The sequence below is a fragment of the Chiloscyllium plagiosum genome, unplaced genomic scaffold (assembly GCF_037043375.1).
Source record: "Chiloscyllium plagiosum isolate Xiang-an unplaced genomic scaffold, Cpla_swu_hap1 HiC_scaffold_16, whole genome shotgun sequence".
In the NCBI taxonomy this organism is placed as follows: domain Eukaryota; kingdom Metazoa; phylum Chordata; class Chondrichthyes; order Orectolobiformes; family Hemiscylliidae; genus Chiloscyllium; species Chiloscyllium plagiosum.
In genome coordinates this window covers 40,945,116-40,965,972 of record NW_028270154.1, presented here as the reverse complement: position 1 = coordinate 40,965,972, position 20,857 = coordinate 40,945,116, and the positions used below count along the sequence as shown (strand labels likewise).

Genomic DNA, 20,857 nt, shown 5'->3' with positions numbered 1-20,857 from the left:
ATTGCCTCCAGTTAGTCAGGTATAGCAGGAGCATCTCTCAAACACTGCAACACAATCACTGCTACTGCATGACAACATGGCACAGTAGATGGAAATTGCTGGAGGATGATTCTTGCATATCCTGAGGTCGATGGAGGAGACTGTTCTGCACATCTTGAGGCTGGTAAGAAGAAGGCCGTGCCATGTGGCATTGCTGAGAATGTCGAGTATGACTCTATTTTCCTATCGTAAGTTCCTTCTCAACTTGTAGCACATCCTCTTCATGCTGTCCAGTTTGATGGGGAATCAGTAAAGGGTGTGACCATCAACCTTTTCATTTTTATCCCACTCTCTTTCCCTCCCTCAATTTCCCCTTCTGAATTCCAGCTTTGAGGCACCAAACAAGCTGTGCCAGCCCAAACGCAGCATCTCAAGGAAGAGGACAGAGAAGCACATCTGTGGCTAGAACATTGTGTGTCCAGCGTTCTGGCCGTGGGCATCGCAATTTGTACTTGCCAATGCTAGTTTCCAACTGAGGTGGGCAAAATGTCATTTGAATGCCAAACAGGTTCCTCATTGTTCATTCTTTTTGCTGCCAGGTGCCTCTATCCTTAAGCAAACTTCCGTAATGCATTCTGTTGGCATTAGTGAAGAGGAGACTCACTTGATCAGATGGTGAGGTGGCACTGCATATATCTTGGAGGCTCAAATGAAGGAAGAATTAGCATGTCGGGGGGAGTCACTTTAACATGAATGGCTGCAGCCAACATTCCCGCTGGTTAGAGGTTCTGATTCCGGAAGTCGCTGCTCTGAGGTCTATGATCAGACAAAATAATTACAGGGAAATAATGTGACAGGAGGGTGGGCTCATGGATGAAGGACCCAATGGGGTAACATCCATAAAATGATGAGATGGTGTAGGCCATAAGGCCCCTCTGGCCTGTTCCGCCATTCAATAGGATAATGGCTGATCTGACAGTCATGTTACCACCCCTCTGCTTTCTCCTCCACACAGTTGATCCCCTCCTCTTTCCCCTCTACTCCTTTAGCTCCTTTCTCCCTTTCACCCCTTTACCCCCTCCATTCCCTTTCCCACCTCCCTTCCCTTTCCCACCTCCCTTCTCCCCTCCACACCCTCCCTAGTCTCTCCACCCCCTTAACTCCCTCCCTTCTCCACCCACTCTTTTCTCCCCTTAGTCCCCTCCACTGGTTCAATCAGTCCATGACCACTCCCCTCCCAAAGCCACCTCTTGACCTGGCCAGGGCTGCCAGCCTCTCCATGCCCGGTGTTCTCTGCCACCCTTGGCAGGCTCTCCCTTTCTGCTGAGTGCAGATGCCGCTGGGCCACAAAGCTGAAGAGGTTGTAGAGCTCTCCAGGGACAGCAGCACCATGCCCTGCACCATGATGGCAACAGAGAATATGGGCAATGACAGAGGAATGTCAGAGCACTGACAACAATGCACGCCAAGATACTGGGAGTATTGGGTGATCTGGCAGGCAGCCTCCTGCCCCCACAGAAGGAGCAATGAAGAAGTGTAGCTCCAACTTAGTATTGAACAGGGAGCTGTCTGCAGCTTCTGCTCCATCTCTTTGCTGAGTTGACACTACAGCTCCCATGTGTGATGCAACCTTTATGTTTCAGGATCTACTCCTCTGCCTTTTCTGTGAGGATGAGAGAATCTCTCTGGTAAATACAAGAATTCATCAAAACATCTTCAATTGAATTCCACAGTACTCCTAGACAATCTACAGTAGTGCACCTTCTTAAAAATGACCTTTGCTACAATTTGAGTGCTTGACCCTTTCAGGAATGGTAGTGCAAGGGCCATATTCCAACCGGACTCATATTATTTGCTAAATGTCTGCCATCGAAATTGGTAGAAACTGCTCTCATTTGGCTCCATTCTCATCTAATCACAGCCAGGGCATCACTTGCAATGGCTTCTGTTTCTGTTCTCACACTAGTAACTCGAAAGTTGCCGAAGGATCTATCCACAGTCCCCTCCTATTTCTTCTTTATGTAATGATTGTAATGAGATTAGCCAGGCAAAACTCATAGGATATGAGTACCCTGATTGGGGCTGTTATTCTGGTCCAATCAGGGAGCCCTGGTTAACAAAAAAAAAGTGTCTGATCACGCAGCATTGCCCTGTCTTAAGAAGGGCACTGCTTATCATTGACCAGTCGGGTGTTTCCTTTCTTCCTGGTGGTAGAATATAAATAAAGATTCACACACTTGTTCTTCACTGTGTCCGACACCTGCACACACATGACATGGGTGCAGAGGAAAAATAAGCACTACCACTGTCAGGTGTTGGGTGGGCGAAGAAACAAAAGAAAAGAAAAAGATTAAAGAAAAAAAAGAACATGAGTATCAGACATCCTGTTCACTCTGAGACCTGGCTCTGAGGGGGCTGGATCAGTGTCAAGGACTCTCCATGTGTAAATAAAGGGGATTTAGTGATGGGATACCAGCCTCTATGGAATTGTTTCAGTGGGAAGAGAGAAGAGGATGCTCCTGAAGAAATTCACTTGCCACAATTGTCACTGAATTGTGATGAGCATTTCTGCATCATGTCATTATTTGGGAAGCTAGCCTCATTCGATCCTACTGTTGAAGCCTGGGCCCAGTATATGAAAAGCATGTGTTATACTTTCCAGGCAAATGACATTGGGGTGGATGAAGAACAATGAGCTTGACAGCATGTGGACCTGCAGCTTTTTTGGTTATTGGAAGCCTAACTTTCCCAAAGGCACCAGACACTAAGACCTTTCAAGAGTTGACGGATTTCGTTAAGGAATATTACAACCCCAAGCCTCCTCTGATTCTGAGACACTATCGGTTTTACTTGGCAATTCAAAAACAGGGGAATCCATACTGGGATTTTTGATGAGGTTAAGACAACTGGACAAAGAATGTGACTTCTGTCTAACCATTAATGAGATGCAGAGAGACCATTTGGCATGTGGAATTAATGATGTTATCATGCAAAAGTGCCTACTAGCTGAAGCCCAACTGGACTTCAAACAGGCATTACCGCTGGCTTTATCAATGGAAAATGTTGCAAATAGCAGATGAGTTACAGGGTATTCTGATGGGAGTGGACACCCTCCCCACTCTGACTGAGCTTGGGGAACACCACTTGAGTGAAGGTAATTACATAACCTCATTACCTAGGATAGATCCTGAACAGAGGAACTCTAGGTCAGCCGGTAGCAAAACCTCAAAACAAGGCTAAGCCTCGGCCAAACGGTTAACATTTTCTCCAGAATCCGGGCCGTAAAGCCATTGTAGTTGCTGCTGATATGCGGACTTGAAGGAGCAAAAGCTTCCCAAAAGACGTAAATGGAGTAAGAGGTCGGTATCCTGGACAATACACCACCTGGAGAGTCCACTTACATCTGGTTTGGAACAGTTAAATTACTTAACAATATTCAAATCAAAACCAAAATAAATATCTGGTTAAACAGTCACTCGGTTCTAATGGAGGTCAATACCAGCATGACCATTTCAGTGATTGCAGAACCTGCCTTTAACAAAATTCACTCTGAACTCCAACCCTTAAGTTTGCACAAGACCTCAGCTAGATGGAGAACCTATACCAGGGAACCTTTACAGATTAAGGGTACAACTTCAGTTCTGGTTTCTTATGAGAAGCAGCAAGTTCAGTTACCGCTGACTGTAGTAAAACGCTCGGGCTCAAGCTTGGTTGGGTGAAACTGGTTGAGAAAGATTCACCTCATTTGGCTCAATATTTTTTGATTAGAAAATGGCTGCCTGAGTGAAGTCCTAATTAAATACCCGGATGTTTCTCAGGAAGGTCTAGGGACTATCAAAGGAGCCATGGCCACCTTGCATATTGACCAAGAAGCAATTCCATGATTCTACAAGGCCTGCCCTGTGCCTTATGGGCAAAAGTAGAGACAGAAGTCAGAAGGCCAGAAAATAAAGGAATCAGCAAAGCAGTAATGAGAGGGCAATGCCCATTGTACTGATTGTGAACCTGACGGGTTGCTGCCTTTGTGGGGATTTTAAATACACGGTAAATCATTTTTCGCAGCTGGATAAATACCCAACCCCTTGCATTTGTGCAAAGTTGGAAGGGGTTGTCCTTTTCGAAGCTGGACATGTTTGGGAAGTTAAAATCCCTTCCCATAACCACCCTATTATTCTTACAGGTAACTGAGATCTCCTTAACATTTATTTCTCAATTTCCTGCTGTAGTATAATCCCAATAAGGTGATCATCACTTCTTTATTTCTCCGTTCCACCCAAATAACTTCCCTGGATATAATCCCAGGAATATCCTCCCTAAATACAGCCGTAATGTCATCCCTAATCAAAAGTGACACTCCCCCTTCTCTCTTGCCCCCTTTTCTATCCTTCCTACAGCATTTAGTTGCCAGTCCTATCCATCCCTGAGACATGTCCCTTTAATTGCTATGATATCCCAGTCCCATATTCCTAACCATGGCCTGAGTTCATCTGCCTCACCGGTTAGGCTTCTTGTATTAAAATAAATGCAGTTTAATTTATCAGTCCTATCTTGTTCTCTATTTTGTTCTTGACTGCCCTGTCTGTTAGACTTACTCCTTTTCCCACTGTGCCAGTCTCAGACTGATCTCTTTCCTTACTATCTCCCTGGTTCCCATCACCAAACTCCCTTACTCATTTAAATCCTAATCCTACCTATCCTCCTATTCCTACCCTCACTAAGTCATGGCACCAGTGATTTGGGTATTACTACCCTTGAGGACCTACTTTTTAAATTCCTGCCTAACTTCCTATATTCTCTCCTCAGAATCTCATCTTTGTCTCTTCCTATGTCATTAGTTCCAATGCGTACAATGTCCTCCTGCTGGTCCCTCTCCCATTTGAGAATATTCTGCACCCTCTCCAAGATGTCTTTGATTCTGACTCTTGAGAGGCAACACACCATTCTGATGTCTTGTTTTTGGCCACAGAAACGTTGCTGTGCCTCTGACTACAAAGTTGAAAAGCACAGCCGGTCAGGAGCAGGAGACTCGACTTTTTGGGCATAAGCCTTTGTTAGAAGATGTTGACGTTCCTGCTCTTTAGATGTGGCCCGAACTGCTGTGCTTTTCTAGTACCACACTTTTTGGCTCTGATCTCCAGCATGTGCAGTCCTCACTTTCTCCTAGTCCTTTTGACTACAAAGTCCCCAATCACAATCAATTGCTTGGAACCTGGCATTCACCACATTACATTATAGCCAGTCTCTGTTCCAGAAATCTGTTGATCAATGCTACATTCCCCTGAGAATCCACTACCGCATACACATTCCAAAACAGCATACTTGTTTCAGATGTGGATAGCCACAGGAGACTCCTGCACAATCTGCCTCTTTCTCCTAGCTTTCCTGGAGACCACCCATCTACCTGACTGTGTCTGCAGTTTATCTCCCTCCTTGTATCTGTCATCCATCACAACTCCAGCTCCTGTGAATTATTAATTGTCTCTAAATGCCGCTCCAACTGATCCATGTGAACCAACAGGATTTGCAACCAAACACACTTATTGCAGACTTAATCATCAATAACATGGGAACTTTTCCTAAACTCTCAGCCAACATGAAGAGCATATCACTCTACTCAAGGACATCATTGCACCTTAACAATCTTCAAATCCAGAAAATAGCAGTCTTAGTGCTCTAAAAACACTGCTTAGTACCAATGATTTTTATATTTTTAAAGTTTATTCAAGAGACAGATCTCAATAACAACATATAATAAAAAACCCTACTCTACTCACTATTGTAGATTTACAAAAGAAAAACAGTAAGGTTACACTTTAAAAGCAGCCACTTAGCTGCTTTCCTTGCTGTGAGCTCACACACACAGGTTTCACCCAAGGTCTGTGAATTTAACTGTTTGTTTATGTTTCTTAGAATGAACTCCAATGTCCAGAGATACTTGAAACCAGACATCAAAGGCAGCAGCTGTGCAGGTTACTGCTGGGTCAGACAACAGTGTAGGTTTCTTTCTCGGTTCGAATCACTTCCCATGTGGTCACAACCTTTGCCCGTCTTCCTCCTTTTTAAAGTGTTCACATCTATTTGCAGGCTTGCTGTGTTCTTCTCACAAGCTCAATTTTGTCCTAACCTTTGTATCATTAGCAAATCAGGACACTTTACCCTCTCCATGTAAATCATTAATATAGACTGTAAATAGCTGAGGGCACAGCATTGATCCTTGCAGCATTCCATTAGGTACAACTTGAAAATGCCCCACAAATACTAACCTTAGTTTCCTTTCTGTTCTTCAGTCTATAATCCATATTAGATTTGTTACCTGGACCTCAATGGTCCAAAATGGGTGTCCTAATGTTGCATCAGGAAGTTGGACTGTGAGATGTCGAGATAGCTTTGAGATGTCGAGATAGCTGTGTGATGTCGAGATAGCTGTGAGATGTCGAGATAGCTGTGTGATGTCGAGATAGCTGTGTGATGTCGAGATAGCTGTGTGATGTCGAGATAATAGACAATAGGTGCAGGAGTAGGCCATTCTGCCCTTTGAGCCTGCACCACCATTCAATATGATCATGGCTGATCATCCTTAATCAGTATCCTGTTCCTGCCTTATCTCCATAACCCTTGATTCCACTATCCTTGAGAGTTCTATCCAACTCATTCTTAAATGAATCCAGAGACTGGACCTCCACTGCCCTCTGGGACAGAGCATTCCACACAGCCACCACTCTCTGGATGAAGAAGTTTCTCCTCATCCCTGTCCTAAATGGTCTACTCCGTATTTTTAAGCTGTGTCCTCTGGTTCGGCACTCACCCATCAGCGGAAACATGTTTCCTGCCTCCAGAGTGTCCAATCCTTTAATAATCTTATATGTCTTAATCAGATCCCCTCTCAGTCTTCTAAACTCAAGGGTATACAAGGCCAGTCGCTCCAGTCTTTCAGCATAAGGTAGTCCCGCCATTCCAGGAATTAACCTCGTGAACCTGTGCTGCGCTCCCTCAATAGCCAGAATGTCTTTCCTCAAATTTGGAGACCACAACTGCACACAATACTCCAGGTGTAGTCTCACCACGGCTCTGTACAGCTGCAGAAGAACCTCTTTGCTTTTATACTCAATCCCTCTTGTTATGAAGGCCAGCATGCTATTAGCCTTCTTCACTACCTGCTGTACCTGCATGCTTACCTTTATTGACTGGTGTACAAGAACACCCAGATCTCTTTGTACTGCCCCTTTACCTAAATTCATTCCATTGAGGTAGTAATCTGCCTTCCTGTTCTTGCCACCAAAGTGGATAACCATACATTTATCCACATTAAACTGCATCTGCCATGCATCTGACCACTCACCTAACCTGTCCAGGTCACCCTGTAACCTCCTAACATCCTCCTCACATTTCACCCTGCCACCCAGCTTAGTATCATCAGCAAATTTGCTAATGTTATTACTAATACCACCTTCTATATCATTAATATATTTTATAAAAGCTCTGGTCCCAGCACTAATCCCTGCGGTACCCCATGATCACTGCCTGCACTCCGAAATGGAACCGTTTATCACTATTCTTTGTTTCCTGTCAGCCAACCAACTTTCAATCCAAGTTAGTACTTTTCCCCCAATTCCATGTGCCCTAATTTTGCACACTAACCTCCTATGTGGGATTTTATCAAAAGTTTTCTGAAATTCCAGGTACACTACATCCACTGGATCTCCCTCGTCCATCTTCAGAGTTACATCCTCAAAATATTTCAGAAGATTAGTCAAGCATGATTTCTCCTTCACAAATCCATGCTGACTCTGACCTATCCTGTTACTACTACCCAGATTGTCATAATTTCATCCTTTATAATAGACTCCAGCATCTTTCCCACCACTGAGGTCAGACTAACTGGTCTATAATTTCCTGCTTTCTCTCTCCCACCTTCCTTAAAAAGTGGTACTACATTAGCCACCCTCCAATCCGCAGGAACTGATCCCGAATCTATCGAACTCTGGAAAATAATCACCAACGCAGCCACGATTTCTCGAGCCACCTCCTTCAGTACCCTGGGATGTAGACCATCAGGCCCCGGGGACTTATCAACCTTCAGACCTAACAGTCTCTCCAACACCAATATAAATTCCTTCTTCAGTTCAGGTCCTTCAGCCACTGTTACCTCAGGGAGATTGCTTGTGTCTTCCCCAGTGAACACAGATCTGAAGTACCAATTCAATTCTTCTGCCATTTCTTTGCTCCCCGTAATATATTCCCCTGTTTCTGTCTTCAAGGGCCCAATTTTAGTCTTAACCATTTTTTTGCCTTTCACATACCTAAAAAAGCTTTTACTATCCTCCTTTATATTTTTGGCCAGTTTACCTTCGTACCTCATTTTTTCTCTGTGTATTTCCTTCTTAGTAATCCTCTATTGTTCTTTAAAAGCTTCCCAGTCCTCCGTTTTCCCACTTAACTTTGCTATGTTATACTTTTTCTCTTTTAACTTTACATGTTTCTTAACTTGCCTCGTCAGCCACGGCCACCCATGCCTCCTCCTAGGATCTTTCTTCCTTTTTGGAATGAACTGATCCTGCATCTTCTGCATTATACACAGAAATATCTGCCATTGTTCCTCCACTGTTATCCCTGCTAAGGTATTGCACCATTGAACTTTGGCCAGCTCCTCCCTCATAGCTCCATAGTCCCCTTTATTCAACTGAAATCGAGATAGCTGTGTGATGTCGAGATAGCTGTGTGATGTCGAGATAGCTGTGTGATATCGAGATAGCTGTGTGATGTCGAGATAGCTGTGTGATGTCGAGATAGCTGTGTGATATCGAGATAGCTGTGTGATGTCGAGATAGATATCGAGATAGCTGTGTGATGTCGAGATAGTTGTGAGATGTCGAGATAGCTGTGTGATGTTGAGATAGCTGTGTGATATCGAGATAGCTGTGTGATGTCGAGATAGCTGTGTGATATCGAGATTGCTATGTGGTGTCGCGATAGCTGTGTGATATCAAGATAGCTGTGTGATGTCGAGATAGCTGTGTGATGCACTCTTTTACAGCCTTCCAAAACATTCTGAGGATGTTCCTAGCAGATGTCACAGGAGTTAATACCTTGTACCCAGCAAGTGGCACTCTGCCTGTGCAGAGCTACTTCCATGGCAATGGTTTTCGTGCCCAAGGATCCTAATCTGCTACTGAATTTATCACCCAATTCATCTGTTGTGGAAATAGAAACAATGATTCTTCATCAAAATCCTGACAGTTTTTAATAACAGATTGCACTTGTTCCTTCAGAGACCAGCTAGTCGCAGATTGAGTGAAAGTCCTTGTAATCAGATTTTGTGTGAAGAAATTTCATACAAAACCTATTCCTGACGTCACTTCATTCTGCACTCTGATCAAGAGATTTTAGCTTTCATAGTTTCAGAAAATTAAGCTTCAATGAGAATTCAAAGATACAGCATTCAATTATTAATTGGCGCATATCTCTTAAAATTTAAAATATCAAGATCAAGATCAAAGAAAAGACAATCCAGCTCCTTTCACTCCTGCTTACATATATCAGGTCAATCAACTTTTGGTTAATTGTCTACTCCACAATTCCCTTCAGGGTCATATGGATACAAATATATATAAAACATGTATTTGGAGTCTTGTACTGTGCAGTTCGATGTGGTGAATATCTGATTGTTCACCTATAGAATTGTGATCATGCGTTACACATTAAGATGAATTGCTGGTTGAAATTCTGGGTGTTTGTTTAGTGCATTTTCCCACCTAAATTCCAAAACTGTATTGCTTGGGAGATACATGCTGGTCATTGGAGTATAACAAGAATGGAGATAAAAATCTATCAATCATATATGGTAGCCATTCCAAGGTAATAACATTGTGGATATTTTTGTGGGTTCCATGTCTGTCAGATAAACTAACCCTGTAATCCTATGGACTCATACTTGACCAGATTAATTAAACTCATGCCTCATTTTTTAAATAGATATGAAACCTTCTGAATTGTTATTCATTAGATGAAAACTACACGCTTGTCTTGATATTTTTAAAGTTCATTTGAAAACATCAGTATCAAGAAAACAAAATATAATACTGGATCGCTGATTGTGAAACAAATGGTGTGGGTAACATATGCTATGTGACAATTTCTATATGAATGTAAACTTTGGCATGTTGGTTTTATGGAACAGGAGACTGGATGTGACATTTTTGTTTCTGATGTGGAAACATTATAAGAAACAGTTGCAATAGTTGCATTGATTTACTCCCTTCAATATAACAAATGGCAAAGGAGAGAATTATTCTTTCAAAGGATTATACAACTTTAGAACACAGCATTAGAAGGTGGTGGGGAGGTGTAGCAGTCATTGAATATTTTTAAGGTTAGACCCTTGTTAGGCCATTGAATGGAAGGTCACCATGAGGTGGATGAGATGGTTGAATTTGGAGCCCAAACAGAACAGCCATGATCTTGAATGGCAGGATCAGCTTGAAGGGCGCAAAGCCTACTTCTCCTCATGTACTTGTATTTAAACTTCCAATGTTTTAGAAAGAAATAATCACGTTTTGCTAAACTTCATCACGTATCATTTGTTTTGGAATTAAGTTCTGTGATTACTTTGTAGTCAGTTTATATTACGATGCTTCTTAACTTATTAACTAAGCTATATTGTAACTGAATATATAAGTAACTTTCAGTACCTCAGTTATAATGTAATGATCGACATTACGCATTTATATTTTTATACTGTTATGACCAGTATTCAGGTGAGGCTCCCCAATCCATTATGACCCTGGATAAGGAAGGGAGGAACTGGCTAACCTGCTTCATTCAATTCTCTCTCCTTTGGTTGCAAGAAGGTTGATCTAAAAGAAAGGATCCATTCGTTTGTGGACATCCTCCTCAATTCCAAAGTAGTTATGTTTTAAAACAATCAATTTAACCAGTTAAATAAAGACTGAGTTTAGTGGTTCACACAGGCGAATTATTTTTCTTCCTTTCAAGTGCTTTTCTGAAATTTCTTCACCCCTTTCCAGGTGCAATATTCTATGTCTCTCTTGATCCTGGCTGTAATCTACATGAGCATTTTCCCAGACAGTCACTAAATTGCTTCTCTGGCTTTTCAGTTCTTTTATAAGGAAAACAAAAATCTGTTTTGCATAAAGGTTCAAAATGTCCAAAAGTAATTTGGGACTCGGTTCACAGAACCCATACATAGCAGATTGAGGCCATTTGGTCCATCGAGTCTGCACTGACCTGCCGATGAGCAGCCTACTGAGACCCACACCTATCCTTATAAACCTGCATTTACCATGGCTAATACTGCACACCTTTGGACCATGGGAGGAAACCAGAGGACCCAGGGGAAACTCACGCAGACACGGGGAGAATGTGCAAACTCTACACTGATAGTCACCCAAGGCTGGAATGAAACCTGGGGTCCCTCATACTGTGAGGCCTCAACGAAATATTTTAATGATATGCTTTTATGTCTCATTGACAGCCCAACTTGACTCATTTCTATGTGGTTTCCTCTTCTCTTTCCTTCTAAGGTACTAGATGTCACAAATCCCAACCTGAAAGCCAGAGTTATTTTCTAGCTGCAGTAGCTTACCCTTGCTTCTCCAGGCTTTCAACCAACTCAATCTTCATCATAATGTCCCAACAGGTATTGTTATTTAAATCCAAAAAGCAAAAATGGCTGGAATGTAAACTCTCAGGATGTAATTCAGTGAATATCTGGAAAAATCCCTGGTGGATTATACTCAATCCTGAGACAGACTTTTGAATATTGCATGGAAATTCAAGCAGAAGATTGAAGGAAGAAATGTAGTTGAAAAATGAAACTGTGATCTCCTATGGTTGCCTACATAGTGAAGGCCAGTTACCAACTCAAGTGGAACCTTTTCCTGGTAGTAATATCCCAGATCATGAACATAATGTGAGGTAAACGAAAGCAGTTTCAGATGAAAGAAATATGTGTGAGTTGCCTGTTTGGGAATAGATAAGTGACGGTGTTAAAAAATCAAGTGCAACCCAGGTCTAGTGAAGTGCTGAAGGTCACAGCTGAAGAACATCCACTAGGCACCCTACACTTGCAGGTCAAAGAAAAAGTCTTTTTCTCTCTCAAACCAATTGTGGGCGGCACGGTGGCACAGTGGTTAGCACTGCTGCCTCACAGCGCCAGAGACCGGGTTCAATTCCCGCCTCAGGCGACTGACTGTGTGGAGTTTGCACGTTCTCCCCGTGTCTGCGTGGGTTTCCTCCGGGTGCTCCGGTTTCCTCCCACAGTCCAAAGATGTGCAGGTCAGGTGAATTGGCCATGCTAAATTGCCCGTAGTGTTAGGTAAGGGGTAAATGTAGGGGTATGGGTGGGTTGCGCTTCGGCGGGGCGGTGTGGGACTTGTTGGGCTGAAAGGCCTGTTTCCACACTAAGTAATCTAAAAAAACAAAAAAAATTGTTGGAAGTAAAACGTAAGTCAGCAAAGCCACTGTCAGAAAGGAAAAAACACAACTTTGGCTAACCCTGTTGCACCCCACTAGGCATAACTGTGCTGTGTAAATAGCTTGAAAATAAATCCGTACATTATTGCTGAACCTATTTTATGTTGTATATCTTTGACCACTGACACCACAGTGATTTGGTATTAGATTTATATGGTAAGGAAAGTATTTGGAGATTCTAAGATGACCAAAAGTGATGTTTTTCATTACTCTCATGAAAAAATGAGACAGGCACCAGCCTCAAAAATAGACATACTTATTACATGCCTGACTTTTTCAGAAGGCATGAAATATTTTATTTAATCTTCAGCAACAAAAAAATTGCAATGTTAGATCATTTATTTTGCTTCATATTGTTACTGTATTGCTCAATACAATACATCATTCTTACTGATATGAATTTTGGTTTCCATCTGCAAGAGTAATCTAGTCTATTAGTTTCAATGTACACCTTTATCTTCAAAGGGAGAAAGTGTGGACTGCAGATGCTGGAGGTCAGAGTCGAGAGTGTGGTGCTGGAAAAACACAGCACATCAGGCAGCATCTGAGCAGCTGGAGAATTGATATTTTGGGCAAAAGCCCTTCATCAGGAATTCCTGATGAAGGGCTTATACCTGAAATGTCGATTCTCCTGCTCCTGAGATGCTGCCTCATCTGCTGTGCTTTTCCATCACCACACTCTTGACCCTTATCTTCAAAGGAAGGCCAATCTTATAAGGATCAGAAACAAGAAATAGGCATTGGGTTGTTAACATCTGAAAACATGCTTGTTGCCTGCTCCAGCTGACTCTTGCAAATTTGGTTTTCGCTTGAGACGCCAATGTCAGAACTGACTGCCTTCAGGAAAATCAATGCTTGGCAGAATCATAGAATCCCTACAGTGTGGAAGAAGGCCATCCAGCCCACTGAGTCCATTCTGCCCCTCCAAACAGCATCCCACCCAGACCTACCATCCTGCCTGTAATCCTGCATTTCCCATGGCCAATCCACCTAACCTGCACATCTTTGGATTGTGGGTGGAAATCCACATGGACAGGGGAGAATGTGCAGACTCTACACAGACAGTGGCTGGAATCAAACCCAGGCCCCTGGTACTATCAGGCAGCAGTGCTAACCACTGAGTCACTTCGACAAATGAAACTTTTAAAAAAAGACTTACCTTAATTATCAGAATTGCCAGATCCATGATCTCTCCACAGCACTAGTTCCAATTGCCCAATATTCCCTTCCTGACTGCACCTTGAAGCACAGCAAACAATATTGCAGGCACTCACTCTGTTCATTCCAAACCTCTTAGCTCCCTCTGAGGCCCAGGCTTTTCTTCTCCAAAACCCTCTGATCTTATCCAATAACTTACCTCAGAAAGCTTCTGTTGTTGTGACGTCTCCATAAACTTGAGGTCCAACGTCAAGATGCTGCCTTCTTGGATTCCCCATTTGAATGAGGGCTGTTAGTACTCTGTGGGTGAGGTACTCAGAAATGAAAGCTGCTGAACCTCTTTTGAATGAGGTTTTAACAGTTTATTAAAATTAAAATTAAAATAAAAAATCCTACTGGACAATTCTCAGAAGAATAACAACGAGTAACAACATCTACACTTGCTTTTGCTAGACATCATCCAAAAGAACAGGATTAACACAGCTTTTGGCAATTTCAGGTCTTTGGGATTACTCTAGGTTATAAAATGCTTGGAACATAATGAAGATCTTGCTTAGAGATTCTTAACTTTCTCAGTTTTGATCCCAGTTTTGTGTTTTTCAGCCTGTTCTATTTTTGTTTAGGGAGCAACAAAACTTTAACTTGATGGCTTTTGACAGAAGGACAGTACTCAGACGTTTGATACACAGTGAAAGAAGAAACAATTTGTCTCAAACACTGCCAAATGCAAATAGCTTTGTTATAACATAAAAGATGTTATAAGCTTTCTTAATTGCAAGTAGAATTGATTGGTCAATGAATTTATGCACTTACATTCCTAACTTTCATTTTTTTAAAACTCATATATAATCATTGAGGTGTATAGCATGGAAACAGACCCTTTGGTCCAACTCGTCCATGGCAACCAGATATCCTAAATTAATCTAATCCTATTTCCCATATCCCTCTAAACCCTTCCTATACATAGATCCATCCAGATGCCTTTTAAATTTGTAATCATGCCAGCCTTCACCATTTCCCTGGCAGCTCATTCCATACACGTACCACCCTCTGCGTGAGCAATTTGTCCCTTAGGTCTCTTTTAAATCTTTCTCCTCTCATCTTAAACCGATGCCCTCTACCCTGGGGAAAAGGCCTTGGCTAGTCACCCTATTTATGCTCCTCTTGATTTTATAAACTTCAATAAAGTTCACCTCTCAGTCTTCAATGCTCCTGGGAAAATAGCTCCAGCCTATTCAACTTCTACCTATAGCTCAAACCCTCCAACCCTGGCAATATCCTTGTAAATCTTTTCTGAACCATTTCAAGTTTCACAGCATTCTTCACATGACTTAGATTCACAAAGAGCTCATTTTAGGATATTGGAAAGGTTTTATCCCAGTAATACAGAGCTAGAAATTTCCAATGTAATTAGTCTCTTAAGCAGGTAGGAAGAATGCTCAATAAAGTTTTGGGCAGTTGAAAAATGAATGAGTAGAAATTTGCAACCGTTCTCCACAGATGGTCAGAAGAAACCTTTTTGGGGAAATTGTTACAGAAATAGAACATGGAACAATACAGCGCGGAACAGGCCCTTCGGCCCTCGATGTTGCACTGACCTAAGCCCATCCCCCTCCACTATCCCATCTTCATCCATTTGCTTATCCAAGGATTGTTTAAATCTCCCTAATGTGCCTGAGTTAACTACATTGGCAGGTAGGGCATTCCACACCCTTACCACTCTCTGAGAAAAGAACCTGCTTCTGACATCTGTCTTAAAACTATTACCTCTCAATTTGTAGCTATGCCCCCTCGTACAAGCTGACGTAATCATCCTAGGAAAAAGATGTTCACTGTCTAACCTATCTAATCCTCTGATCATCTTGTATGTCTCTATCAAATCCTCTCTTAGCCATCTTCTTTCCAATGAGAACAGATCCAAGTCTCTCAGCCTTTCCTCATAAGACCTTCCCTCCAGACCAGGCAACATCCTGGTAAATCTCCTCTGCACCTTTTCCAATGCATCCAGATCCTTCCTGTAAGGGGACGACCAGAACTATTCCAAGTGCGGCCACACCAGCATTTTGTACAGTTGCAGCATGACGTTACGGCTCTGGAACTCAATCCCTCTACCAATGAAACCTAACACACTATATGCCTTCTTAACAGCACTTCCAGGCAACGTCCAGGGATCCATGTACATGGACCTCAAGATCCCTCTGCACATCCACACTACTAAGAATCTTTCCATCGACCCAGTATTCTGCCTTCCTGTTATTCTTCCCAAAGTGAATCACCTCACATTTAGCTGCATTGAGCTCCATTTGCCACATCTCAGCCCAATTCTGCAGTTTATCCAAGTCCCCCTGCAACCTGCAGCATTCTTCCACACTGTCCACTAATCCACCGACTTTAGCATAATCTGCAAACTAACTAGCTCATCCACCTATGCCTGCGTCTAAGTCATTTATAAAAATGACGAACTGCAGTGGTCCCAAAACAGATCCTTGTGGCACACCACTAGTAACCGGATTTCAGGCTGAATATTTTCCATCAATCACCACTCGCTCCCTTCTTACAGGAAGCCACTTTCTAATCCAAAGTGCTAAATCACCCTCAATCCCATGCCTCTGCATTTTCTCCAACAGCCTACCATGTGGAACCTTATCAAAAGCCTTACTGAAGTCCATGTACACCACGTCAACTGCTCTACCCTCATTCACATGCTTGGTCACCTTCTCAAAAAACTCAATGAGGTTTGTGAGACATGACCTGCCCTTGTTGAAACCATGTTGACTATCTGCAGTCAAATTGTTGCTTGCTAGGTGATTATAAATCCTGTCTCTCATAATCCTTCCCAAAACTTTTCCTACAACAGACGTAAGGCTCACTGGTTTATAATTACCTGGGTCATCTCTACGTCCTTCTTGAACAACATTTGCAATCTTCCAGTCCTCTGGTACTAAATCTGTAGACAATGACGACTCAAAGATTAAAGCCAAAGGCTCCAACACCACCTCCCTAGCATCTCAGAGAATCCTTGGATAAATCCCATCTGGCCCAGGGGTAAGAATGGTGAATGTTTTGCCACAAGTAGTAGGTGATGTTAAATCATCCATATAATTTGAAAAAAAAACAGAATTACTACTTCAAGCATAGAGAAAGCAATGAAGACAAAGCCAGAAAATGAGGCTGTGTAAAATCAATAGCCCAAAGAACCCTAAACTCTGCAAGAAAAGATTAAATTGACCTTTTAACCTCTCAAAATTGGACTTCATAGTGCCATCGATGCAAAAACTAGTAAAGAAAGTAGAGATAGTATCGTGTGTTCAGTGTGTCCAGTATTTAATCAACCTGGCAGTCTATACTGTAACTGTACCGCACTGGTGTATTGAACATCCACCGGAAGCTTGCACACTGCAGATCATTATGTCAAACTGTGTTTCAGGCTGACTTGACACAAGTTCCAGAAATTTGGATGCTATATGTCTTTCGAATGTCCAGTATTAACCAATCACAACTGAACAGTATGATCTCCTCAGGCACACTCTAACACCAGCGCTATTTAAACAGGGAGTCACTTTGTTTGAAGGAGAGGTGCTTTTGACTTAGTTCTATTCTGGTCAGGTTTGTAGAAGTATTGTGCATGCAACACTGTAGAAATCACATGTCTATGGGGAGAGGTAAAGGAATTGAAAATGATTCAACACGATCAGTTAACATGTCCAATCCAACATGTAGCGAATGTCCTCTCAGAGTCTAATAGGGGTTTAAGCGACATGGGTTATAGAGAGATTTGTGGCAGATTTGGGTAAGGAGTCTGCCAAGACACCAGGAACATCTTGTTACTGATGTGCCTTTTCTAAGAGATGGGGAAAGTTTCACATTTAGCAGCAGTGAGTTGTCAATTAGGAATGAATTTAGTTATTAAATCTCTTATTAATGCTGAAACCTGCCATATTAATATTCAGATTTCTAACCTACCAAATATGCCATCTATCTTGACCTTGAGAAGTTTCATCATGGAAGTCTGAGCAAGCACCTGTTGACTTCAGATTGGCACCTGACAGCTTCTAAGAACTTCGTGGTACGTCACCAATCTACTTACACTTATACATACACCTCAGGCAGTAATGGCAACGCTGCAGCAAGGACACTGTGTGCTCTGGGACACACACCCAGCTCATGGAGTGGACCAAGCTGCATCGCCCTCCTGTTTGCTTGTTCTCATGGTGCTCACTCACTCTAACCTACCTGGATCTTCACAGCATCCCTCCCTTATGTTGCCTTGCATTGCAGTTTTTTTGCACTTTGTCGCCTCAGCCTGATATATGAGGTTTGTAATATTTCTGTAATGCCTTGCCATTTAGCACAGATACCAAGCCAGGAACATTGTCATGGCTGTCAGCAAGTCTCAGTTAATACAGGTAGCTAGTCAGAGTCAGGCCATTCAGCAACCTTGGTGCTTCAGCGATCCAAGTAATCTTTATGATAGGATTGGTCACAACTAAGTATAGAAAGTGCTGGAAAAACTCATTTCTGAAGAAGGGTTACTGGACCTGAAATGTTAACTCTGCTTTCTCTCCATAGATGCTGCCAGACCTGCTGAGTTTTTCCAGCAATTTCCATTCTTGGTTGTGACTTCCAGCATCCACAGTTCTTTGGTGTTTTTGTGTTGTATAAAAGTAGCGAGGTTTTACTAAAACTACACAAGGCACAGGTCAGACCACAGCTGGAATATTGTGAAGAGCTTTGCTCAGTAGGTCTGGCAGCTTTTGTGGAGAGAAAGTAGAGTTAACGCTTCGGGTCCAGTAACCCTTCTTCAGAAATGAGTTTTTCCAGCAATTTTTGTTTTCGTTTCTCGATATTTTTATATTTCATTCCCTTTGAAATGAAAGTCAACATTTCATTTGCCTCCCTATTATTAACTTCTGTGCTATCTTTCTGTGATTTATACACAAATACTCTTAAATCACTCCGTTCCACAGCTTTCTGCAGACTTTCTCCATTTAAATAATATTCAGTTGCAATTACTTCACATTTTCTCACATGATGTTCCATCTGCCAAGGTTTCACGGACCTACTCAACCTGTCTATATGTCTCTCTGTATCACTCTCACAACATGCCTGGCCACCTATTTTTGTGTCATGACACAAACTTGGCTGTAATACATTCACTTCCCTCATCCAAATCATTAATCTAAATATTGTAAATAATTACAGTCCCAGCACAATCCCTGTGGAACGCATGAGTGATGGGTACGTGGGCACTGAACATTGTGAGAGATTGGTGATGTTGTGCATATGCATTGTCCAGTTCAGATGCATTTGCTGACTTGTTCACCCTTGTGAGGACATTCAACAATATATGGCAGGTCCTTGGAGCCAATTTTCAAGAACTGAGCTGCTGGTTCTTACCTTTGGCTGAGGATATTCCTCGACAGTGTCTCCTTCAAGAGGTCAACTATGATCTCTCTCCTCCTGTAGACCTCTATCACTGATGTTGCGCCACATCTGAAAACCCTGGAGACTTTTCTCTTCCCTGGTGCTTCTTTTATCAGGTTCCACTTGCAGTCACTTATAGGCAGTCAACAGCATTTTCCATGCTAATGAATGAAGCCCTCTCCTACTTTAGGTGGTGAGCATAGCTCATGCTACGATAATGGAAATGAGGAGGAAGTACAAGATCTGTGTGCTTCCTGCCTCAACAGGACCAACATCAGGGACCTCCATGCCTGAAAGTTGAAGCCATCCATATTTCCGTGCAAGTTTCGAGCTGAAGTTCTAATGGAAATCTGATTCATATCCCTAGAGGTAACATCACCGACTTTAACTTCATAACTATAAAAAAAAGTTTCTATTTTAAATTCACCCTCAAGCGTCCAATCTTAAAATAATCCTTCATATGTTTTAGAAATCAATTTAAATCAAATTATTGTCTCAGAAGTGTTATTGAATAGAAAAGTAAATTATAAATGAACATTTAAATATATTGGATTATCTTGGTGTTTCCCGTGACTTACCTGTCTTTTCACTTTTCAGCTTCACACTTTCTTGGCCAGGAAGACAAGGACAAGGTCCTTTGCATCGCAAGGTGATCTTCTTACGTGAAGAACAAGCTTGGTAATCAAGTTTACACTGGAATTGAAGAAGGCAAAGAGTATTTAATACAACATGATCATTTTCCATTTCCAACGCACCTACATCAGAGATCATAAATATTGCTAGGCTCAAAAATAGGCAAGTGGAGTCAACTCAAGTGGCCGACTGGATATAAAGTCCAAGGCCCATGCAATATGAGCCCTCAGGCCTCATTGGCATCTGCACAGTGGTCTGCAAACTCCCATTGGTGACCTCCAAGCCACTCCAAAGATAAAATGACTTGGATATTAAGTAGCTGTCGCCAGGTTACATTCTTAGTAGAGACAACAGGAAGGAGGCCAATTGGGAGGAAGGGACAGTCATGGTCCCCATTGGGAAACAGGTAAATGATTGGGAAGAGTTTGACAGTGCTTGGGATAATGGCATCTCATTTGATGAGAGGTCAATGACATTGTGGGCAAAGTGGCCAGCAATAGTTGCAACCGTTTAGATATTGTGCTGGGAGGATCACCCTTGCTTTATCTAACTCCCCATTCAGTTAAGTATGTTTACTGAACATGGCATGTCTGTGCTAGCTGTTATCGCAGGGTCAACCCAATCTTACATAAGGGTGTCAAGCTGGTGATAAACTCCTTATTTGAATATGAAAATGGTACAGTACCATATTTAGATATGGACCCTTCATATGTGTTTTATTGTGTCTACCAAATGATAATTGATACATTTTTGGCTTGTTATGAGTATATATTTCCTTGCCAATTTATCATCTCCTTTAACATCCGAATGGCCTTATCGGTTACTGGTCTGCAGCATGTTGACTCAGACATGTAGGTTTCTTTCAACTTCATCCTTAACAATTTTGACAGTCTTCTCAGTGTAGGCAGAACACACATTTTATTTTGTGTGCATTATCTCCATCTGTTACTCGCCAGAACACATCTCACTTCCTTTCCAAAACAATGATGGTGTTTGCTAAAACCGCAGTCACAGAGGGTTCACTCACTACATGTGTAGTTCCAGTGCCTGTGAGGCCACTATCAGTAACATCCCAACTATTGAAACATCAGACTCAGCCCAAAGAGAACATGGTTATTGATGCCTCCTGCTCACTGACCCTTCACTCTCAACCCTTTACATCCTTGATTCC

General features: G+C 42.2%; 1 protein-coding gene across 4 annotated transcripts in view; it reads right to left on the bottom strand.

The window, feature by feature from the left end:
• Positions 1-20,857, bottom strand: part of spock1 (SPARC (osteonectin), cwcv and kazal like domains proteoglycan 1) — a 531,503-nt gene that overhangs the window by 92,213 nt on the left and 418,433 nt on the right. For all 4 annotated transcript variants that reach the window (XM_087995313.1, XM_087995312.1, XM_087995314.1 and 1 more), the window contains one exon: positions 19,632-19,746. In XM_087995313.1, the coding sequence (XP_087851439.1) occupies positions 19,632-19,746 (115 nt within the window). The remainder of the gene's footprint in view (positions 1-19,631; positions 19,747-20,857) is intronic.